Source organism: Meriones unguiculatus, chromosome 14 (assembly GCF_030254825.1).
Source record: "Meriones unguiculatus strain TT.TT164.6M chromosome 14, Bangor_MerUng_6.1, whole genome shotgun sequence".
NCBI classification, from domain to species: domain Eukaryota; kingdom Metazoa; phylum Chordata; class Mammalia; order Rodentia; family Muridae; genus Meriones; species Meriones unguiculatus.
The window spans coordinates 61,946,283-61,968,854 of record NC_083361.1 but is presented as its reverse complement, the minus strand read 5'-3'; the positions used below and the strand labels follow the sequence as shown (position 1 = coordinate 61,968,854).

At 39.6% G+C, this 22,572-nt stretch overlaps 1 protein-coding gene across 10 annotated transcripts in view; it reads left to right on the top strand.

Moving 5' to 3' along the window:
• Nucleotides 1-22,572, top strand: part of Chd2 (chromodomain helicase DNA binding protein 2) — a 136,081-nt gene that overhangs the window by 77,962 nt on the left and 35,547 nt on the right. For all 10 annotated transcript variants that reach the window (XM_060367343.1, XM_060367347.1, XM_060367345.1 and 7 more), the window contains 11 exons: nucleotides 831-993; nucleotides 1,413-1,565; nucleotides 3,304-3,375; nucleotides 6,918-7,067; nucleotides 7,784-7,932; nucleotides 9,435-9,531; nucleotides 10,540-10,632; nucleotides 14,107-14,277; nucleotides 15,224-15,399; nucleotides 18,715-18,756; nucleotides 19,879-20,018. In XM_060367343.1, the coding sequence (XP_060223326.1) occupies nucleotides 831-993; nucleotides 1,413-1,565; nucleotides 3,304-3,375; nucleotides 6,918-7,067; nucleotides 7,784-7,932; nucleotides 9,435-9,531; nucleotides 10,540-10,632; nucleotides 14,107-14,277; nucleotides 15,224-15,399; nucleotides 18,715-18,756; nucleotides 19,879-20,018 (1,406 nt within the window). The remainder of the gene's footprint in view (nucleotides 1-830; nucleotides 994-1,412; nucleotides 1,566-3,303; nucleotides 3,376-6,917; nucleotides 7,068-7,783; nucleotides 7,933-9,434; nucleotides 9,532-10,539; nucleotides 10,633-14,106; nucleotides 14,278-15,223; nucleotides 15,400-18,714; nucleotides 18,757-19,878; nucleotides 20,019-22,572) is intronic.

Below are 22,572 nucleotides of genomic sequence, written 5' to 3'. Positions count from 1 at the left end.
ATCCTGTTCTTTGGTGTGTGTGTGTGTGTGTGTACTTTGGGACTTTTTCAAACACTTTGGCATTATAAATAGTGATGAAGTGAACATTTTGAGACATGTTCCCAAAATTGTGACTATTAAGATAAATGTAACGATATGTTGTTACTCAGATAAAAGTACTTTTAATATTTTGGAGTTTATTCCCAATGCTTATGTATAAATATACCATAATATATGTGTAATTTTCCTATCATTCTAAGTTGATATTGTAAAACAATACTAACAATGTTTAGCATTTTGTAATATAAAAATACTCTCTTATAATCAGTTATAATGAATACATGTATTTGTTTCTGTTTTGGAGACAAGTTCTCAAACTATAGCCCATGCTATGAACTGACAATCCTCAAGCCTCAGCCTGCTGAGTGCTAAGATCACAGATGTGCACCACCATGCTGGTTTTTACAGTATACTTAACCTAGTTAACCAGAGTCTTCCTGTTTGATGACTTACTCCCAGTTTCAAAAATTGTAAGAAGAGTGCTTCAGTGATTATCCCTTATACAGACACACACACACACACACACACACACGTATGCACGCATGCATACACATGTGTATAAATGAGTATGTATGTAACCTTATAGAATTGTCTTCTTTTAGTGTTCCTTTGATCAGTTAGGTTAATTAACATACGTGGTAGAATCATTGAACTTTTCACTTCTGCCTGGAGATGCAAACGATCAATGGTTAGATGAGAGGAGATAGAAAGTAAAAATCTGTCTTTTAGCTTATATCTTATGGTACCATAAACTCTATTTATCTATTTGCATTAATGTTTTCAATTTGCAGATGGATCCTGACCAGGAATTATAAGGCTCTTGCCAAAGGAACGAGAGGTAGCACATCTGGCTTCCTTAATATTGTGATGGAGCTGAAGAAATGCTGCAACCACTGCTACCTGATCAAAGCTCCCGAGGAAAACGAAAGGGAGAATGGCCAGGAGGTCCTTCAGGTACACAGCTCCCCTTGCTTATAATCGTCTTCTCAAAAGTGATTCAGCTTTGCTATTGATTGTTATCTTAAATCGAAGTATTCCTTCTCTTCCTTGATTACCCTTCAAGGAGCATCAAAGGAAGCTTTCAAAAACATGAGAAAAGCCAGACATAGCTACTGGTGTGGAGTTGAGGGAGCCTTTGGATAACAGGGATGTTTTAGGGATATGGTGGAGGCAGAGGAACTTGAGTTTGAGGACAGCTTATCAAGGTTTTCTTGGGCTACATAGTGAGAACTTGTCTCCAAATGAACAGAAATGATGAGAAAGAAAGCTTAGGTAACATGCAGCAAGCACAGTACCATTGATACCATGTTTAAAAGTCATTCCCACAATACTATGTTTGAATGTAATGAGTAAGAGCTCTTTTGAATCTTCAGTCCCTCATCAGGAGCAGTGGGAAGCTGATTCTATTGGATAAACTGTTGACAAGACTCCGAGAGAGGGGAAACAGGGTCCTTATCTTCTCTCAGATGGTGAGGATGTTGGATATCCTGGCTGAGTACCTGACTATCAAACACTATCCTTTCCAGGTAAGACAGCTCAGTGGCTCTACTCACACCTGCTCTGTCTGTCGTCCTCTTTCTCTTCTCCACCTTACTGAAGTAGACGACAAGTTCTCTTGCCTGAAAAACATAGGAGATTAAGATTCCAGGAAGGCCTCACTTTTTCTTCATGCCTTTACACTACTCTGATGATAATGAACACGGGAAAGGTCATTCTTTAAAAAACAACAGCAGATCCTGTGTTTTTGTTTATTTGAGACAGGATCTCACTATGTAGCCCTGGCTGTCCTGGAACTTACCATGCAGACCAGGATGGCCTCGAACTCACAAGTGGTGGGATTCAAGGCATGTACCACTATTCTCGGCAACAATTTATTTATTATTAGAGAGAATAAGTGTGTGAGAACACATGCACAGGCATTGGTGTGCCATGATGCCTGTACTGCTGAGCCTATGATCATCAGTTTTAAGGACAAGGTGGTAGGAAAGATTAGCAAAAAAGACTTGGCAAGGAAAAATGTCTGTGCTACCTATCGATATCTATTGTTGAAGCAGTTAGGAGTAAGTGTGAAACTAATCAGAGAATGCCACATCCTAAGAAGAAAAGAGGCAGTGTTGTTTTATCTTTTTTTTTTTTTTTTTTTTTCTTTAAATTGAGATAGGGTTTCTTTGTAGCCTTGCATAACCACATAGATGTGACCTTGTTTTGAGGCTAGGAGTAAAATAGGAGTTCTTGAAACATCCTGATCCCCAGAGCAAGTGGTAGTGATTTCTCAGCATGACTGTCTCAGTGCTTGTTGCTAAAGCGACTATTATAGGGGGACTTTCAGGTACTGGCTGTGAACCCGGCTTTGCAAATGCCTTTGGCTCTAGTCTCTGTGCACAGTTATTGTAAATAAAGGGAATAGTAATAGTTGAAGGGAGGTACATGTGCACCCACCTGTGGATCTGTTGTTTAAGTGGCTGTGACTCCATGGCCTTGGGGATATATAGGTTTTTGCAGACACTGTTTGGATCAGCCTGGCCTTTTGTAAAATCAGTGTTTCATCTTAAGAGATGATGTTAAAGGATGGCATGTGAAAGTAGATCCACATGTTAAGAAATGCCTTTTATGTATAGCATTTAGTATTTGCTTTGTATGGATTGAATATTTTCAATATGGTACCACTGCCTTGTATCTGGAAGTGACGGATATTCTAACTAATAAAAAATTCTGTGCACAACTTAGTACCTGAGGCTCAAGCTGATGATACAGCTTTATTATTTGAACACTTTGTAGTGATTTCAGAATGTAAAGTTTAGAAAAAGCTGACATACATGATCAATTAATTTGAACATTTTCAGTAGTTTCCAAATGTGCTATTCTTTGGTTTGTATAGCACATACATGGCTTATATAACACATATTTGGTTTATATAGCCATATTAATATTTTTTTCTGCAGGAGTCATTTACTGTGTGACTAGAGTTACTATTTCTTGTCACACAGGCTATGTTCTTATCTCTTTCCTTGTAGGTTTTAGTTGACATTCTGATCCTTGGGTAAGCCTAAGACAGTCCTTTGAATTAGAAACTTCTGACCTTGAGTTTGTAACTGGAGAGCTCAGGTTACGTCAGCCATGCTGTTTACACATACCCTTATAGTACTTGGCCAACATTTCCAGTTATTTTTACTCAGTGCATGTCTCAGAGATAAAGTCTAATGTTCTATTCTGAGTATCACTCATCTTCCTCACTTCACATTTTTCTGTGGTTTCTTTTTATAGCGCCTGGATGGTTCCATCAAGGGAGAAATCCGAAAACAGGCATTGGATCACTTCAATGCAGATGGGTCTGAGGTACAATATGCATGGCTTTATTATTGGAGAACTTGAACTTTGTATAGGGGGGAGGTCTTTCCATCTTAATGGATTCCGTTTCAGAAGCATTTTGTAGCAGACTTCTCTTGTCTTGGTAAGACAAGAAAGCCCTACTATAAAAGATGCCTTGTTTTGTTGTTACTCACTGGCCAGGCATGAACATGCTTTCCTAGATTCCTTGCGCTGAACTAGTGATGTTGTCTACCAACTTACCAAATTTATGGGTTTGAAAGAACAGCAAGCTGGGTGGGCCAGGCCAGTAGTATTAGCTTTGATACCCTTGTTGACTAAGGTTCTTATCTGTAGTTTTCTGGTACTGATGCTTAAATAGTTTGTTTACCAAGTTTCAGTTATGTAAACTCCTGGTGTAATGTAGCCTAATTTTTTTTTTTCTTCTCTGCTTTATAGCTACACTCTTACATTACTAAATGCCCTGCTTGGAATTGGTTTTGGCAAGTGTTTTGGTTTGGGCACACCCATATTAGAGCTACTTTAACCAAGTTAGAAACCCTGACTACATTTTAAGTGTGCACATCAGCTGGTCAGGTGAAAAAGTTAGGAGGAGTATGGGAGAAGAGCCTCAGGCTAAGTCAAACTAGTAACCCGTAAGACAGAAGGAGCAGGGGAGATAGCTGGACAAGCGCTGTTGCGGAGAGTATTCTAGTATCTAGCGGCTGGGTACTTTTTTTTTTTTTTAAATAGAACAGGTTTATATTTTGCATTCTGAAGGGTTTTAAAAACTCAGTGTCTCTTTCACTATTTCAGAATGATACTTGTTGGTGGTCTTAGTGAGACTAATGTTCTGGACATGTGAGGGGTGATAATATATCAAGGACCAAGACTTAGGAATTGAATCATGGAAAGCATTAGTCTCACCCTCTTTCCCCCTCTTTCTATAACTGTAAAATCTCAGTGGCTCAAAGCCACCACTTTGTAATATTGCCATGAGGATGAGATGTGGTGATAAACAAAGCACTCATCACATTTCTTTCTTCGTCTGTAATAGGCTCAATAAAATACCAGCAATTTTTTAATTACAGTGTTTATCAAAAACACTGTTCCCTTGTTCTAATTTAAAAGATGTGAGTGAAATGTTTCATTTTCTTTCCAGAGAAAATCTGAAGTTTATTTTTTTGTGTAGTTTTATTTTTGATTCTCATTCTGATAGCCGTATATAAAATATGGTTTCTCTGACATACTCAGTAGCTTTTTAAAATTAATTTTAAAATTTCTGGGGAAGATACCACATGCCCATTTGTCAGATGTTGTCGGTGGTAAAGACTACCCTAAGTGAAGCCTTCACCACAGTGACACATTGCTGTCTATATCTGTACATATCTGTATATAGATATAGATATATCTGTCTATATCATTTGTCGCATCGTGTTTGCCTTATTGTAATCATGCTGTATATGAATTTGTCTTTCTTTGTCAAAATTATACTTGGGTGATTTTCCCCATGTCATTAAAGACCTTAGGACATCAACCCCCCATCACCCAGCCCACCCCGCTATGAGATCAATTCAGGTCCTTGTGTGGGCTAGACCAGCACTCTTCCACCAAGCTTTATCTCCAACCCAGCATCTCAGGATGTGATTTTTAGTGTTTTTCATATCTCTGTTATTTTTTTAATTTTATGTTGATGACTCCTTAGCCTACATGTATGTATGTGTACTTCATATGTGCCTGGTGTCTGGTGCCCGAGGAGGCCAGAAGAGGGTGTGGGTTTCTAGAACTAAAATTACAAATGGTTGTTAACTGACTTGTGCCAGAAACTGAACCTAGGTCTTCTACAAGGACAGCAAGTGCCCTGAACCACTGAGCCATCTTTCCAGCTACTGCTATTTCTTAGTCATTTCATTATCATTTGAAATAGTTACAAAATAAAATAGTTACAAAATACTTAAAAAATTAAAAAGTATTTGGATGCTTTTGTTCAGTTTCCTAAAATAATTTATAATTATATTTTCCATGTACAAATACTCCCATTTTATGTTATTTCTAGCAGCATCAAGCTTCATAATCTTTTAAAACCTATTAGTTTGATAATAGACATAGACAACATTCAATTTATGTCTTTGTGGCATTGAAAATTGTTTATGAGATAATTCAATGTACAGATTATATTTACAGTGTTAGGCATCTTAGCCTAAACTGTCTGCTGTTACTCTACATACTATATGTGTTCTATCATTTGTTAAATATATCATTTATTGGGGTTTATTTCCCAAGTCAGCAGTTTATCTGTTTGGTTTAAAAACATTTTTTTAAAAATTTATTTTGGTTTGCTTTGTTTTTAGAGAAAGAATCTCTTGTAGCCCAGGCTCATCTCAAACTCAATATATAAATGAGGTTGGCCTTGACACCCTTACCCTCCTGCCTCTTCCTGAGTGCTGAATTATCAGTATATGCTACCATACTTGATCTCAGACCAGCTCTTTTTTTTTTCTTTAAAGATTTTATTTATTTATTTTACATATATGAGTGTTTATCTGCATGTATACCTTCATGCCAGAAGAGGGCATCAGATCCCAGTATAGATGGTTGTGAGCGACCAACTAGTTGCTAGGATTGAACATAGGAGCTCTGGAAGAACAGACAGTACTCTTAACCACTGAGCCATCACTCCAGCCCCGAGCACAGCTTTTGAATTGTAGTTTTGTACGTAAAAGCCATCAACTTTTGGATGCTGGTGAAATGGCTCAGCATACATACACACATACACACACACTAAAACAAATGTACAAAAAATAGAAGTTTCAGCCTTTGATATAGTTGATCAGATGCTCATCTGAAAATAGTGATTTTTTTTTAAAGCTTTTTAAAACCTGGCTGTATACAGTTTACTTTCCCTCTGCCCACATGTTTTCCTGAATACTCACCTAGATAGATATGGCCAGTAAACCATGCCTGTCCAGTCTCTTAATGCAATGGAGACTGGAAGACATTAGTACCTGGTCTTTGGCACACACAGTGATTCCTCAAACCCACTCTACTTTTTTTCCGGCATGCTCTGTGGTGATGGAGGTTGCTGTGTTTCTCAGCAGTCTGGATTCGTGTAGTGTGCTGTTTTCTTCTTCAGTCTAATGAGTGGGTGGGCATACACACGGTGAAGTATGTCTGCGTATGCTAGCTACCTTACATGGTACAGTCTCCCTTTCTCGAGAAAACATACATCTGGGTCGCTTGCTGAAACAGTTTCCACCAAGACTGAGTTTCTGTGGTGCTTTTGGTTAACTTGTTGCATACACTAGTGTTATCTGGGGCATAAATTCCTTGTTCCTGCTGCCTTGCCAGAGTCTGCTTTACTCCTTTGTTCCTTGCATTGACACTTCCTCTTAATCCAATGAAAATTTCCCATGTCTCAAGTCCTCCAGCTCCTTTTAGTCTTCATAAAGTTTGTCCATCATATCTCACTTTTCTTCACACCTGCAGGGGTTTCCAGGTGTGAGGGCTTATTGGACTGTGAGAGTGTCTCTGAGAAGGCCACTGCATAAAGTAGTATATTGCATTGTGTACAGGACTTCTGCTTCCTGCTCTCCACACGGGCTGGTGGCCTGGGAATCAATTTGGCTTCAGCGGACACAGTCGTCATCTTTGACTCAGACTGGAACCCCCAGAATGACTTGCAGGCACAAGCCCGAGCACACAGAATTGGTCAGAAGAAGCAGGTCAGTGGGGAGAGGTTGTGGAAATCAGTTTGGGACTGCAGGTAGAGGTTTAGTCTTCCTCGTTAGACTGTTTGTAAAATCCTTATTTCCTTACTGCTTTGCCTTCCCTTTATAACCTGCTTAGAAAAAAGATGTCTTTGAGCCTTGGGTGAGTCCTAGGACAGACTCTTAACCAACTTCTACTTGAAAAGTACATCATGAGTGACTTTCCATGCATTAGCCAGAAAAGATGTGTAAGGAGCAGATTTAGAGCTGAGCCTTTGCTGTGTTAAGAGCATGGCTAACTAGTCTAGTATTAGTCAGGGTAATTAGTCTGATTCTCCCTGACAGTGTAATCTGTAGCATGCTGGAAACCACAGGCTTGTTTTTTAGGTTTTGTTTTATCTGTGGATCTCAAAGACTGCTTCACAATTTCATGTCACTAGTCACAATTTCATGTGACTAGCAGTACAGTTTTTGTAAAATCAATGAGTCCAGTTATTGTTGGGAAGATGTTTGTGAAGAACAAGGGTTGATATCTTTAGAAGCACTTTCCTTTAAGAATGTAGCCTGCTACAGATAGCATATATTTTGTACCCACCTGTTTACCTACTAAGACTGGCCAGGTGTAGTCATACGTGGTACAAGAGAACAAAATGACTTTCTCCCTCTTGATTTTTGACAGAAGCAATTTGTGCTTTAGATAGGAGTAAACATAATATTTCCTTTTCTTACAGGTGAATATTTACCGCTTGGTTACAAAGGGGACTGTGGAAGAGGAGATCATAGAACGGGCCAAAAAGAAGATGGTGTTGGACCATCTGGTGATTCAGCGCATGGACACCACTGGCAGGACAGTTCTTGAAAACAACTCAGGAAGATCCAAGTAAGTACCAGAAAGATGGGGAGACAGAGAATTAGTTAGATTGTTTCCACCAGCATTTGATAAAGTCTGACAGGTTTTACCTCAGGCAGTGTCAGTCCACTTGGTGCTGTGAGGTTGGTGCTGCTGGTCCCTTGTCTTTGTTTTGTGCCTAATGTCCCCACTCTTCCTCCCACCCCCACATATATTCCCTCTTTCTTTTGCTCTGGTCTTTCGTCTTTCCTTCTGGCTCCTCATGTGACATGATAGCAGTCGAAGTGTAGGCCATGTTGTTAGTTGGTTCTCAGTACAGTACAGAGTCACCTTTGTCTTTTCAGCTGTGACTCCATCAGACAGAACTGGCTACTGTGCTTCTACTGTTAGTGAAAGTATATGTATGTGGGTTGTTGTGCCTTCGGATTGTTAATAGTGAAAGGACACCAGGAGCAGTGTTGAGTTTATACTCTGACCAGCTTTGGATTATGCTACAGTGTATTTAAGATTGGGTCAAATTGTTCTTCCTAAGTAGAAGTTTTGAGATTATTTTCTGTTCAAGAAGAAACTAAATCAGAGAAGTTTGGTTATTTTGGACAAGAGGTGAGAAGGAAGAACCTTGCTGGTGAAGATGAGGTGACTTTCTGAGACAAAGGACAGAGAAAAGTATGTGCTATTAACCATCTTTGCTGATAAACATGTTGTAGGTGAACCAACAGGACAGTAACTGAGTTTCTAGACTTATCACAAACTCTGGGTTAAAAATGAGGAATTTGAAGAGTCTTGTTCTTGGGGCAGAATTAACTTTTGGTCATTTGTCTCCTTTTTTTTTTTTTTAAGTTTTATTTATTTAATACTTATGCAATGTGTGTTAGCATGTACACCTGCACGCCAGAAGAGGGCACCAGATTTCATGTTTAGATGGTTGTGAGCCACCATGTGGTTGCTGGGAATTGAACTCAGGACCTTTGGGAAGAGCAATCAGTGCTCTTATCCTCTGAGCCATCTCTCCAGCCCCCCATTTGTCTCCTTATGTGAAGGGTATATACACAGAAGTCCAGGTCCAGAGTGCATAATTGATACTCTTTTCTAAAAATATATTAAATATTTATGTAGTTTTATGCATGTAAGTGTTTTGTTTTCATGTATATATGTGTGCCATGTGTGCCTGGCTCTAGCAGATGTCAGAAGAAAGCACTGTAACTTGTAACCGGAGTTATAGGTACCTGTGTGTTACTATATGCATCCTGGGAGCCAACCCAGGTCTTCTGGAAGAGCAGCAAAGACTCTTGCCCACTGAGATAGAAATATGTTTCTAGCCTCTTTTAAAATCATATATATATAATTTTTTTTTTTTTTGTGAGGAAATTGAGGGTTACACTTGTGCCTCTGAATGTAGTAGAGGACAGCTTGTTTTCTTCTTCCACCATGTGAGTCTTGGGGATTGAATGCAGGTAGTCTCAGGCTTGGTGGTAAGAGGCCTTTACCTGCTGAGCCATCCCACCAACTCCTTCTATATTTTAATCCTACAGCTCAAATCCCTTTAATAAAGAAGAGCTGACCGCTATCTTGAAATTTGGAGCTGAGGATCTCTTCAAAGAAATTGAAGGCGAGGAATCAGAGCCTCAGGTAATCAGTTTGGAGCGTGGGGATTTACTTTTGTAGCTACTATGGGAATCAGCATGAAGGGTCTCAAAATGAAAAACAGAACTTTCATATGATCCAGCTGTACCACTCCTGGAACTATACTCAAAGGAACCATAAGTAAGGTGTCATAGGGATGCCTGCATGTCCATGCTTACTGTAGCACTAATAGTTCCAAGTTACATAATCAGTCTGGGTGTCCATTGATAGTTGCATAGGTAACGAAACTCTGTCATGTCTACACATTTGAAATTATGTCATTTGTAGGAAAATTGGTGGATCTGGAACTCATCATGAGCATGAGCCAGATTCAGAAAAACAAGTATCACATGTTTCCGCCTCCATGTGGAACTTTGATTTTATGTATTTGTATCTGTGCTTGCTTGTGTAAATATATATGGCCGTACATATATATGATGTATGTCAGATGTCTCATTTATGACTTGAAAGTCAAAGGAAGTGTATTTTGGAAGAGAGAAAGGTAAGCCAGCTGGTTCAAAAGCGGGAACTCAAGAATGAATATTTTCTAAGTATATGATATACTTAAAAAAGAATGTACTTGTATAACCCACCACTTTTACAGTAGAGGTACAATAGTAGAAAAAAAATTTTTTAAGGATATTTGTAAGTACCTAAATTAGATTTACCTAAAGTAGATTCTTTGTTAGAGATTTTTTTATAAAGAAGTAATTATCATTATTATTATTACTTATTTTCTTGCCAAGGTCAAAGCTCTTACTACACTAAAGAGGATTGGATAAGACACTGATGGATTCTGTATTTCTCCAAAGTTTACTCTCTTAGAATTCCCTGAATTTTGCAGCATTGTTTGAATAAATAGTAATGGGAAGTGTTGGGTGTGAAAGACAGAGGCTGAGGCTGTCAGAGTAAATAGAGTGCCATAGGAAAGATGTCTGATATGCACCTAATGCTTTTAGTAAATGCTGAGACTGTTGCTTTTTCACTAAGCCTTTGTCACTTTTGTTCCTTCAGGAAATGGATATAGATGAGATTTTGCGCTTAGCTGAAACCAGAGAGAATGAAGTGTCAACTAGTGCCACAGATGAGCTTCTCTCACAGTTTAAGGTAGGAAGTTCTTGGGATAGTACTCAACACTTGTATTAAGTAGTAACTCCTTTTGTCCTGAGCACTTTCTTTTGTACTAGGCTTGGTATTTTGTCCCTTTACCTGAATTAACTCATGTGCAATGTTACTCTGAGTGAGGATGCTAGGAATGTAGACTTCAGTATCACCATGAGGGTAAACACTGAGGTAAACCATCCTTCCTTGAGTCAGGTGCAGAAGAACAGAATTTGATGAAGAACACTGAGAGTATGTTGCCAACGGGATAAGCAAAACACCAGAAGTATGGAGGGATATGGGAGATATTCATAGCACTGGGTACCAACGAGAAGTCAAAGCATGGGAATTGTAGGTGACATTTGTGAGGACCTCCTCACCCCCACCCAGGAGTTTTCTGTATATCCTTGGCTGTTCTCGAACTCGTTGTGTAGACCAGGCTGGGCTTGAACTCTCAGAGATCTCCCAAGTGCTGATATTAAAGGCGTGTGCCACTGCTACTTGGCTTAAGTTTCTTTTTGGAGGGAGATTCTTTTAATACTGTTTTTTTGTTTTGTTTTGTTTTCTCTTTTGCTTTTTCTTCTTCATTCTCTTTCCCTTTTCTCCTGTTCCTTCCCCTGTGTCTCCTTTCTCCCGAAAGGGAGATAAAAGGAATTGTCAGTGTTGTCTGATAAAACAGAAATAATGGGATCATGGCTAAACATAGAAAGTGGGCACCAGGAGAAGAGGAGGTGGCACCATTGAGGACAGGTAGTTATTAGAAGGTGTAGCGAAGGTAAATATGTATAACAGACAGAAGGACCAAATAAAGTAAGGGTTTTGAAAGATGTTACTGTGTCTCTAGATTGCTGGAAGAACTTGAGGATAGGGAGATCCTGACGTGTCCAAAGAAACAAGGAAGAATATCTGATGTCTCATTGCCCCAGAGGAGCAGGAAGCAATGTAATCTAAAGCATAGCTTGAGAATTTGGTTGGGAGGATAAAGAAATAAATCATCTCAGTGACAAGGAGAAAAAGTTTGAGAATTCAGTTTGTGACTTGAGTTCTGATAAGAGGCAGCTGTAGGTTAGACTGTGCTTGTGGGGACGAATTGATAGGGAGTCATTTAAATCTAGTTGGTGTTTTTCCTCTGGAACCACTCAACAGGATCATATGATTTTCTCCAGCAATACTTGATGTTGGAGAAATTGGATCACTTGGCAATCCTAGAGTGGGAGATTGATCTGGAGGGCACAGAGAAATCAAAATAGCAGATGTTTCCAAAATGCAAATGAGGGTATGGCTGATTCCCTGCAGGTTAAAGAAGCAAGAGAAAGTTAAAGGTTGCTGTGATATTGGGGATAGTAGGCCACTTAGTGTTGATGAGGAACTGGTAGATTTTGCCTGTTTGCAGTGCTCTGTTGTGTGTGCTCCATGGTTGGCAAAGTGGAAATTGTCTTAATGAAAGAATAAGGAAGCAGCTGGGGAAAGAGAGAACTCTTGGAATAGAATTCCCAGAATTCAATCTGGGATACAGAGGACAGTGTGGAAAGGGTAAATCACTGTGGCTTGTCTTAAACCTGTTGTCTTATAACAAAGTCATAGACTGGTTTATCCAAGCAATGGAAATTGATTTCTCATATTCCTGCAGCCTTCTGAGATCATGGTCCTGACATGGTGAGGTTTTTTTGAGGACTGTCATCTGAGTTACCTACTGCTGCCCACTTGTTCTATTCTCCCAAGGCATGGGGAGGCCAGAGAGCTGTCTAGAGTTTATGTTGTATCTATAATCCATTTTGTAAGGTGACAACAAATCCTGCCAGGAACATATTATCATGAGCTAATCACCTTCCAAGGACTCCTTCCTAGTATTGCCAGGTACTGGCATGATTTCAGCACTTATCCCTTTATGTTGGTAGTTGTACAGGAGTCTGAACCCAGGATCTCATACATACTATGCAAGCACTTTACCACTGAGCTGTAGCTCTAATCCTACAATACATAGATTTTGAGGGGCCCAAACATTAAACCTGATTCCACCTCTGTGGCTCTCTTCATAGTTAAAACATGACTTTATGATGTTTTGATTAGACTCTTACATGGTTATTTAGATAGAAAATATTCCGCATGCTCTAAGTTATTGAAACATAGTCAGTACATTACTGGTTGATGTTCCCTTCCAAAGTTGTTGGTTTTTTTTTTTTGGTCCTATATATATATATGGTTGGTTTGTTTGTTTGTTTTTTGAGACAGGCTTTCTCTGTGTAGCCTTGGCTCTGGCTCTCCTGGACTCGCTTTGTAGACCAGGTTACCCTCGAGCTCACAGAGATTCACCTGCCTCCGCCTTCCTGAGTGTTGGAATTAAAGGTGTGCGTCACCACTGCCTGGCTCAGCGATTGTTTTTAATGTAAGATTACCATTTTATTCAGTAATAATAGCATTTGTGCTATTCTTTGCTATGTTTGAAGTATTGTTGCATTATTCACGTTATATTATTATTGTCAATCTCGAGTTCTGGGATTAAAGGTGTGCTCTACCACTGCCCAGTGAAGCTGTCAGTCTCTCACATCACACCCAAGTGCAGCTGTCATCATTTTCCAGGCAGATTATTGGACCCATCACTATTGCCTTTGGAAAAGCTTATTTCTAGCCGCATGATCTACCAACATGCATTCAGGTTTATGTTTGTTTTATCATTTTTATCTGAGCTCTCTAAAATATCAAACCTACAGGTCTATGGGATAGCTCATGGGATGGAGGTGCTTGCTGCCAACATAAGTGCAGTTTCTGGAATGCACATTGTAGAGGCAGAGAGCCGAATGTTACAACATTTTGCAGTGGTGTGTATGTGAACACCTGCACAGACAAAATAAATAAATTAACAAAAAAACCCACACCTAAACTAAGTTTAAGCAGTACAATTAGTTTGTACAAAAATAATTGACAAGATGGTGAAATGGTTTGCGCTTTACAATCTCAGAAGTTATATCTCTTGCTCTCCTTCTTGATGTTTAAAATATCTGGTTGTAAAGGTCAAAATATTCTTGCTAGAAGTTAAAGAGTTAATTTTTGCTACACATCATAAAGTTTTGATTTGATTAAAGTCATGTTAGCTCCACATGGCTTTGAGGATGAAAAGTGTAAAGGCGTTTTTGTGCTTTATCAGACTCTTAGACCAGGAAAGAAGGAGTGTAACAACATGAAACTGGGAATGGAGCTCTGCCCAGGCAGGCCAGGGCTGTTCAGAGCTGGCTGCTGTTTGGCTGTAGCCCTTCACTGGTAGGCTTAGATAGTTATATTTCTTGGGATGCATACCTACAATTTGACCTGCAGATATTTGGTAGGGAATAAATGGTATGTTTTGTAGGTTTGTTTTTGTTTCTGCCTAAGATTAAAATGGACATTTAAGCACATGTAGTCTACATACCCTTACTAAATCCATGCCTAGCAGATGTTTAGAAGTGGAGAAATGTCAGATGGGGGTTGTTCTTTCCTTTTCAGGTTGCCAACTTTGCAACGATGGAAGATGAAGAGGAACTAGAAGAGCGTCCTCACAAGGACTGGGATGAAATTATTCCAGAAGAGCAAAGGAAAAAAGTGGAGGAGGAAGAACGGCAGAAGGAGTTAGAAGAGATTTACATGCTGCCTCGAATTCGTAGTTCCACTAAAAAGGTGAAGTGAGAGGAAAGTATGCCTTGGGCCCTGTGCGGCTGCAAGTGTAGATTGAATAGTTAAGATAGAGGCCTTGCACAGAGGCCCTGACACAGGCGTGCGGGGCAGATGGAGGGGAACACGTGCAGGGCTCATAAACATACCCTTGGGGCTTTTCCGTGGTCTGATGGCATTTTGAGAAATGACTAGATGACTTCAGAGTTTACAGAAGTTTGTAGTTTTGACTTTGAGGTTAAAACTGCTAACAGTCCTGACAGTTTGGTTCTCATTGTCTTTGTCCTCAACGTCCAGAGTGCCACATCTTTTTTTGTCCTTATGTGCTCACAGTACTGGGTCTAATTAGTACAAGATTACATGATTAACATAGGACTTCCACAGGCTGTACAGCTTGCTCAGCCTTTCACAAGCACCATTTGATAGACTTTTCCCCCAGTATTATTGAACTAAGAAAAATAAATTTATTAACTATTTGTTTGAAGCTATTAGGCTTGTCTGCTGTCATAGTAAATCAACTTCACCACTTGTTAAGCTGTTACTACATGCCATACATAGTTCTGAATGCATTTGCATTTCCTGTTGCAATTTATTACTTGTACAAACCCTGTCTCAAAGGGACTATCATTCTTTTATCTTCATTTCACAAAGGAGAAAAAAAAAAAGACCAAGAAAAGTAATTAATTTTTGAGGAGTTACTATTTTATGCTGGTTATCATGTATTTTATTGTATAAAAATTAACCAAATATTTTAAACTCAGTACACTTAATCATTGCAGAGTCACTAAAAGTATGACAGTTTTTCTTCCCTATTACCTGACATTTGTTTAAGGGAAAATTAACTTGTCAGATATGTTGGGAAGTCTGAATGCTAACAAATAAGATGGGCTGGTCTTATTTGTTCCTGGACCTGACACCTGCTAAAGTGAGGCTTTGCCTTACTCTTTTTCAGGCTCAGACAAATGACAGTGATTCTGACACTGAGTCTAAGAGGCAAGCCCAGAGATCTTCTGCTTCCGAGAGTGAAACGGATGACTCTGATGATGATAAAAAGCCAAAGCGCAGAGGGCGCCCCCGAAGTGTGCGCAAAGACCTCGTGGAGGGCTTTACTGATGCTGAGATCCGGAGGTTGGTGGAGTTTCTGCTTTGCTGGAGCTTGTCTGGTAGTATGCCTTGGCCAGTGACCCTGACACGTGTGACACGGTAGAAAGTAACTGTGCAAGGAGGCAGAAGAGGATCTGAGATCTGCCCACGAGATCCTGCAGTTTCCCATATGTAGTCCTTCCTACCCTTAATCTGGAGTTTAGTTTTTAGTTGGCCTGGGTTATGGGGTTGAGGTAGGTCTCATGTAACTCCCCTGGCCTTGAGCTCCAGTGCAAGTGAGGGTCACTTTGAAGTCCCTAACATCTGAGTGCCTGTATCATAGCCTCTTTTCCATCTTTTTATGTCCTCACTGTTTTCAGGAGGAAGTTTTCCAAGGGGAGGCTGATGTATACAGCACACATCTGTGTGTATAGTATATGTAGAAGTAGCTTTACTAGCTGTGCTGCCCTTGCTATACCCATCCCTTTGAGGCCAGGTACTAATGCATCCATGGTGGTTTGCTTGGATTCCTGCTCTAGGAGCCCACGAGACTTCTTTTGTTGGCTTGCCTTTTCTTACTTAAATCCGTTTTAGACATTGAGCTCACTTTTTGGACATTTGGAATGGAAAAGATGGTGTTATTGTTCATCTTTTTATTTTGGTCTGCATTTTAAAATCTGACTCTCGTAGGCAGCCTGCAGTTAGATTATTAGCTTTACAAAATCTCCTCTGACAACCTTTTGCTTTGTCTTAATTCATCATGTGCAGTGCAGTGATTGTTTCTCTGTGTCCTGGGCTGTCTTTACTCCTTTATTTCTCCAGCGGTGCCTTGTGTGGTCAGTAGGCAGGGTTCAGTGTATCATTCTAACTGCCTTTTTCCATTGCTCTTGTAGTTATCTTTTTGGTGGTTTCCATGGAAATTTGAAGTAATATCTGGATGCATAACAACTTAATGTCAGTGGTTTATGAAAATCTGGCTGCAGTTACTCCTTCCTCTTTCTTCTATGCTCTTGTCACACAAATTTTTATACATTGGAAGGCCATCTACACAGTTTTATAAACCTGCTTCATTGGATTGCTCATGAAGGTTGATGGAAGAGTTCAACCAAAAATTCCTTGATACTGTTTTTATAGTTGCTAACGCGGTGATCTTGTGGTACTTATTTCTTCATGTGGATTTGAAGTACTGTATAATGCCCTTGATACCTGCCTGAAGGGTTCTCACTTAGTGTTTTCTGTTGGGGTGTGTAAGCTAATGATGAATTCTGCATTTTTTTTTTCTATTTCTGGTAGTATCATAGTTTCTTTTTTGTTTAACAATTTTTCATTCTTTTTCTCTTCTGTTTAAGTTTTCTCCTATTGATCCTCTAATGATCCCTCCCCCGTTTCAATTTTTATACTTTTCAACTTCAGAATTCCCATTTGTCTCGTTTTAAAATTTTTTTTTCCTTTTCCTTTAAAATCTGTTCCTTTTCCTTCACACTCCTAGGATCAAACCCAAGGTTGTTTGCATGCTGAGGAAGTGCCCTACTATTGAACTGTCTCCCCTCTCCACCTCTCCAGTTCTCTAATTTATATTTCTACTGATCATCTCTGTTTGGTGACTCTTTAATTCTTTAGTTATAACATGTGCATACTCACAGTAGCAGATTGATATCTTATAAGTCCATGTTCCAGGCTATTTAAAGTACAGTTTTCTTGACAGCCTTTGTCCTCGTTCAATTCCCAGCACCTACCTATCAGCTTACTGCTGTCTCTAACTCCAGTTCCAGCGCATCTGATTCCCTCTTCTGGCCTCTTTGTACAACAGGTATATATACAAGGTTCACAGACATACATGCAGTCAAAACACCTGTGTACATAATAATAATGACCATAATAAAGAAAAAAAGACAAACCTGACAATGTTACTTCATGTCAATATACCTTCTTTTCTGGAGATAGTCCTTCTGCTCTGGTTCAGATCGGCTTCACTCGCAGCTGTATGCACAGGTGGCACAGTTAGCATTTATTTCTCAAGTTTATTCTGGCTGTAGGGAGAAGGGGTTGGAAATAAAGCAAGTAGTGACAGAAAGCCCTGTGCTCTTTCTGAGACTCAGGTGTTCACTTAAACATATGCTTCAGATGGGCTGTAGGCTTTTGCACAAGTTCTAGGTTTTCTTTAGAGTTGATTTTGGCAGGTTTTGTTGATAGTTCTGTTATTTTTGTGTCACTGAAGATTATTATCACTGTTTTGAGTGCTGGATTAAACCCAGGGCCTGGCGCAGGTAGCTCTATGTACTCCTTATTTTAATTATTTATTTTTGAGTCAGGGTTTCTTTGTGTAGCCTCGGGTGTCCTGGACTCGCTTTATAGACCAGGCTGGTCTCAAACTCATAGATCTGACTGCCTCAGCCTCCCTGAGTGAGTGCTAGGATTAAAGGAATGTGACACATGCCTGGTCCTTATTGTCTTTAAGTCTTAAAGTCTGAACTACTTCAGACATAAAATACTTCATTTTATATTAAGGAGAAATGTAGGGTTAAGGGATAATCCTTATATTCACTTTCATATTTAATACTTTACTAAGTTTTGTATGCAAATCCTTTGTTTTGTACTTTTGTTTAGCTATTTTCATATTTAGTCCTGTTGTCACATCTTATTTCCTTGTTTCTTAGTCTCTTTCCTTACACTGTTGCATAACTAGTTTATCATAGTAACATGGCATATTACAGCGATGCAAGTGATGTGTTGTGATATCTTGCTTTTTATTGAAAGTGTTGGTGAAATAGTGATGGGATGATGGGTAGTGATCAGTGTGATTGAAGGTGGAGGCTGGAAAAATAGATTGGAGGTTTGGCTGGAGACAGGGATGGGCAAGAGTCAATAGTTTTCTAAATAGTTTTGTAGAAGTTTTAAATTATATGTGTGTGTACATATGTATTATGAATACATATATATATATAGTTCTGATTAATTAAAAAAATATTTGACAGCCACAGAAATCTTATAGTTGTATCATTAACCATAAATAATGAAAAAATACTGTTATTTCAGCTGAAAACTCAGCTGTAAACTCAGCTGAAATGGCCACTGAGTAATGAGTTTTATCATAGTTGAGCTGTTGTACCCGTATTCATTCTAGTCACAGTTCTTAGGTCCTGATCTGTCACTGAGAATAACCTTGGTATCTTCCTTGAATAGAGTTTGAGCACTTGTTAGGGTGACCCATTCAGAAACACTCAGTATTCACTTATTAGATGCAGGGATTGTACCCAGCTCTTGACAATTTGTGTGGCTCATACTTCATGATAAAATATTATAGAATTTTTACAGTTAATGCTTGTGGTTTTTAATTAATTTTGTTGCTCATATTCTTAGGTTCATCAAGGCTTATAAGAAGTTTGGTCTCCCTCTTGAAAGGTAAGACCAAGAATAGATCCTATCCTCTTTTTATTTATCTTTCCACCCAAGGGAGACACTGTTACAGTATTAATGTAATGGGTGAATGTCCTGTTTTGGAAAGGTGGCACAGGTGGTGGCTATAGACTGATCATTCAGGAGTTTTGTCTGATTGAGGAGGGAGATGAGGCCCGTGCATGCAGATTGCATGGTAAAGAGTCACAGGGCTCCGTTTGAAAATGCTGGTAGTTAGTTGTTCTTTGCTTTAGGAATGTAGGAGAAGAAAGGGTTCTTTGTGATTTGATGATCTAGTAATAGGATGTCGTGAAGATAATATAGTGAGCTTGTGTTACCTTGCAGGACTAACTTCAGAAAGTGTGAGTTGATGCTGTTCAAAGTACACATTTAGAGTTTGGCTTTCTAACAGAAGTATCTGGATATTTCAGATGGTTTAGTATCTTGCTTTATATGCAATCAATCATCAATGTATCCTTCAAAGAAGAGTACTGATTTAAAGGACATGTCAGATCCCTGTCTCTTAGAAACTTCTGGGGCTAGTGGAAATTCCAAGTGTATGCTTTGGTTTTGCCGTTTCCATTGGGAGAGGAAGTAGTCCACCACAGTCATCTCTCTGGGACTGGTTGGACATCTAGTTGCAAAATTCTCATCTTTGAAGAAGTTAGTATAAAAGCCACTGGAAAAGTAGGTCTGTGGTCCTTTAGACAACCTTTTATTCAGTGGATTTATGTACTTGGTATGATGTAGAAGTAATTACCCTATGCTTCTAGGAGCATTGCAGTGGATAAAACAGGAGAAAAGAAAATGAACATAAAGAGGCAAATTCGTGTGTGCAATCTTTAGGAACCTCACATGCTAACAGTTGCAGATAACTCACTTGTAGACTAAGCTAATCTCAGATCTTTTTTCCTCTGGTGTTTAGGGTCACTTAATTTTGTGAGCTATCCCAAGGCAATTTTTGATGGGAAATGGTTGTGCTTTAGTTATTGTCAAAGGTTCTTATTGGTCTGGGACTGACCCATACAGCAAGCATCTTTCAAGAGCCAGCACTTATGACACCTAGCAGCATCCATGCCATGTTCAGAAAAGTGGGAACAGTGTCTCGGTCTTTTTTTTTTTTTTCAGGCTAGAGTGCATAGCACGTGATGCTGAGCTAGTGGATAAGTCTGTGGCAGACTTGAAACGGCTGGGGGAGCTGATTCATAATAGTTGTGTGTCAGCAATGCAGGAATATGAAGAACAACTGAAAGAAAATGCCAGTGAAGGTAAGTGTCAGCAAGTCTTATTCAGGGAGTCTCCCCTATCTGGTGCTCATATCTATCTACTCTGAAGTGAAGTGGCTTTACAAATGTATGTGATGAACAAATGTATGTGATGCAAGATTTCTTTGATGGTGCTGTGAAAAGATTAAACTTGGCTAAATGATAAAAAGACCTGAGGGGGTATAATTGATACCTCCATATTTTGACTCTGAAGGGTTATTATGAACTAAACACTATGACATGTATATTTTTATGTTATGGCACTTGTAAGACATATAGAGAATTAGCTGAAATATAAATACTGGATAAATAATATAAACATTTGGTTATATTAAGATTTTCATGGTAGTATAATTTATTGTAATTGGGTTGGACATATAATTTATTTCCTCTTACCAACCAGAAAACGGTTTTTGCCTGATGGATTAATTCCTTTTCTATTGCTGTGATAAAGCACCATGACTGAAACCAATTTCTGAAGGAATTTATTTTGGCTTATGGTTTAATTTATTTGGCTTAAGGTTTGTAGTAGTTAAGCATGGCAGCAAACTAAGCATGTTGGCAGAATCAGGAAGCCGGGAGCTTACATCCTCAAGCCTGAAGAGAGAGCAAACCGGAAGTAGGGCATGACCACATAATTTCAAAGCCCACACTCAGTGACATACTTCTACCAGCAAGGCTACACCAGCTAAACCTCCCCAAACAGCACCACCAACTGGAAACCAAGAGTTCAGATGTCCTATTCGGCAGAAACATTTCTCATTCAAACCACCACATTGTATTCTCTGGCCCTTACAGACTTGCTGCCATGTTATAATGCAAAATGCTTTAGTCCAATGTCAAAAGTCCCTGTAGTCTGTGACAATCTCAACATTGTTTAAATATCCAAAGTCTTCCCTTTTAAGACTCAAGTTAATTTGTTAACTATAATTCCCCATAAAATAAAAAAGCAAGTTACATACTTCTAACATATGAAGGAACAGTGCCATATTCTTGTATGGCCTCAGGACACATAGGAACAGAAAAGCTGGGATCAGTTGGACAAGAAGGCATGGTTTATGGATGGAATATACAGCTGGATCAAGGAGATAGGGGAGAAGAATTCAGGCCATCAATATCCAGGGGGAAAAGTTGTGGTGGATGTTTTCTGTACACACTATTAATATCCATACTCAGACCCATAGGAAGACTTTGCCATAGCTCTTAGCCTCACCTGGGGAAGGTTAGCCACTCCCATGAGGCTGAGGCATTGTAGTCTTTGCCCATGGCTGCGACCAGGTCAACCACACACATTTCCTCAGGACTTCACTCACTCAGGGCTTCATCTGCTTGGCACAGAACAGAATGCATATTACCATTCCAAAAGAGAGGAATGGGGCTATAGGAAACCCACCCGGGCAAACACCAAATCTTCTAACTTCCACATCCCACATCAGTGGCTCTTTGCTGTCTGTCATATACATATCTCTTTGGGGCTGGTTCTTCCCTGGGCACTTTCTTAGGCAGATATTTCATGGCAGAGCATTTCCCCAACATGTTGGAGTCTCTGTTACAATTTAGGATTCATGTTCTCAGCTACATAGTGGCTTCTCACAGCCTAGAAAAGATCCCTGTGCCACATGCCTGTCTGGTTTCAGTGGCTATCTGAAATCATGGAGGAGGAATCATTAATCCCTTCACTCTTACATCCTTCATGTCTCTAAGCTAGTATCACATGGAGGACACTGCTAAGTTTGCTTAGAATGGACCCTCCTGTGCCCAAACCATGTTAGTAGCAGCTTTGGTTTCACTTGCTTTCTAGGAGCAAAAACTCCTTAGGCTTTTTTTTTTTTCTCAAATTGGAAGCTTAGCTGGGTGGGCTCTTGCTCTGAGGCACATGTTGGTCCAACGCAGAGTAGGCCTGTCCTTAGTGGCACTTACCCCTAACAATTAACAGCCTTTGTTTTAACACTTGCCTTGGCTGTAAACCTAAGATTCCTGACTCTCTTTTTCTCTCCAAATAGTACATATTTTTCTGCTTACTTCCTCTTTTTCATCATAGACCTGAATAAATGTTGTCAATATTATACCTCAGCCTCAACATTATTTAGGCTTGAAAATTTTTCCAGCAAAGAAATTAGTTTATTACTTGATGTATAGAACAGACTGGCCTCAAACCCGAACATATCTGCCTCTGTTGTGCCGAATCACGATACCCCAAAAGACCACCACCAGGAGCAGTCTGTTGCAAACCACATGAGGATCTTTTTATTACAAATTACAAGCTGCAGCTCGGGCTCACACCCCCACCACCGAAGCTGTGAGAGCCGAGAACCCTGTGCTCAGGTTAGTTGGGTGATTTAAAGATTCTGGTCCCTCCCAGCATGCCCAAGGCAGGGGTGATTCTTGCCTGGCAAGCATCTATTGGTCAAAATGCTACATTTTGAAATGATTGTCTATAGGAAGGTTCCCAAACCATTAATGATCTGATGTCCCTCCTTAGGGGGATGGGCCAGTTTCTTAGCAACTGTATCTCTCGTGGGTGGTGAAAGAATGCAGTATGGCAGGTTGTTCCCCT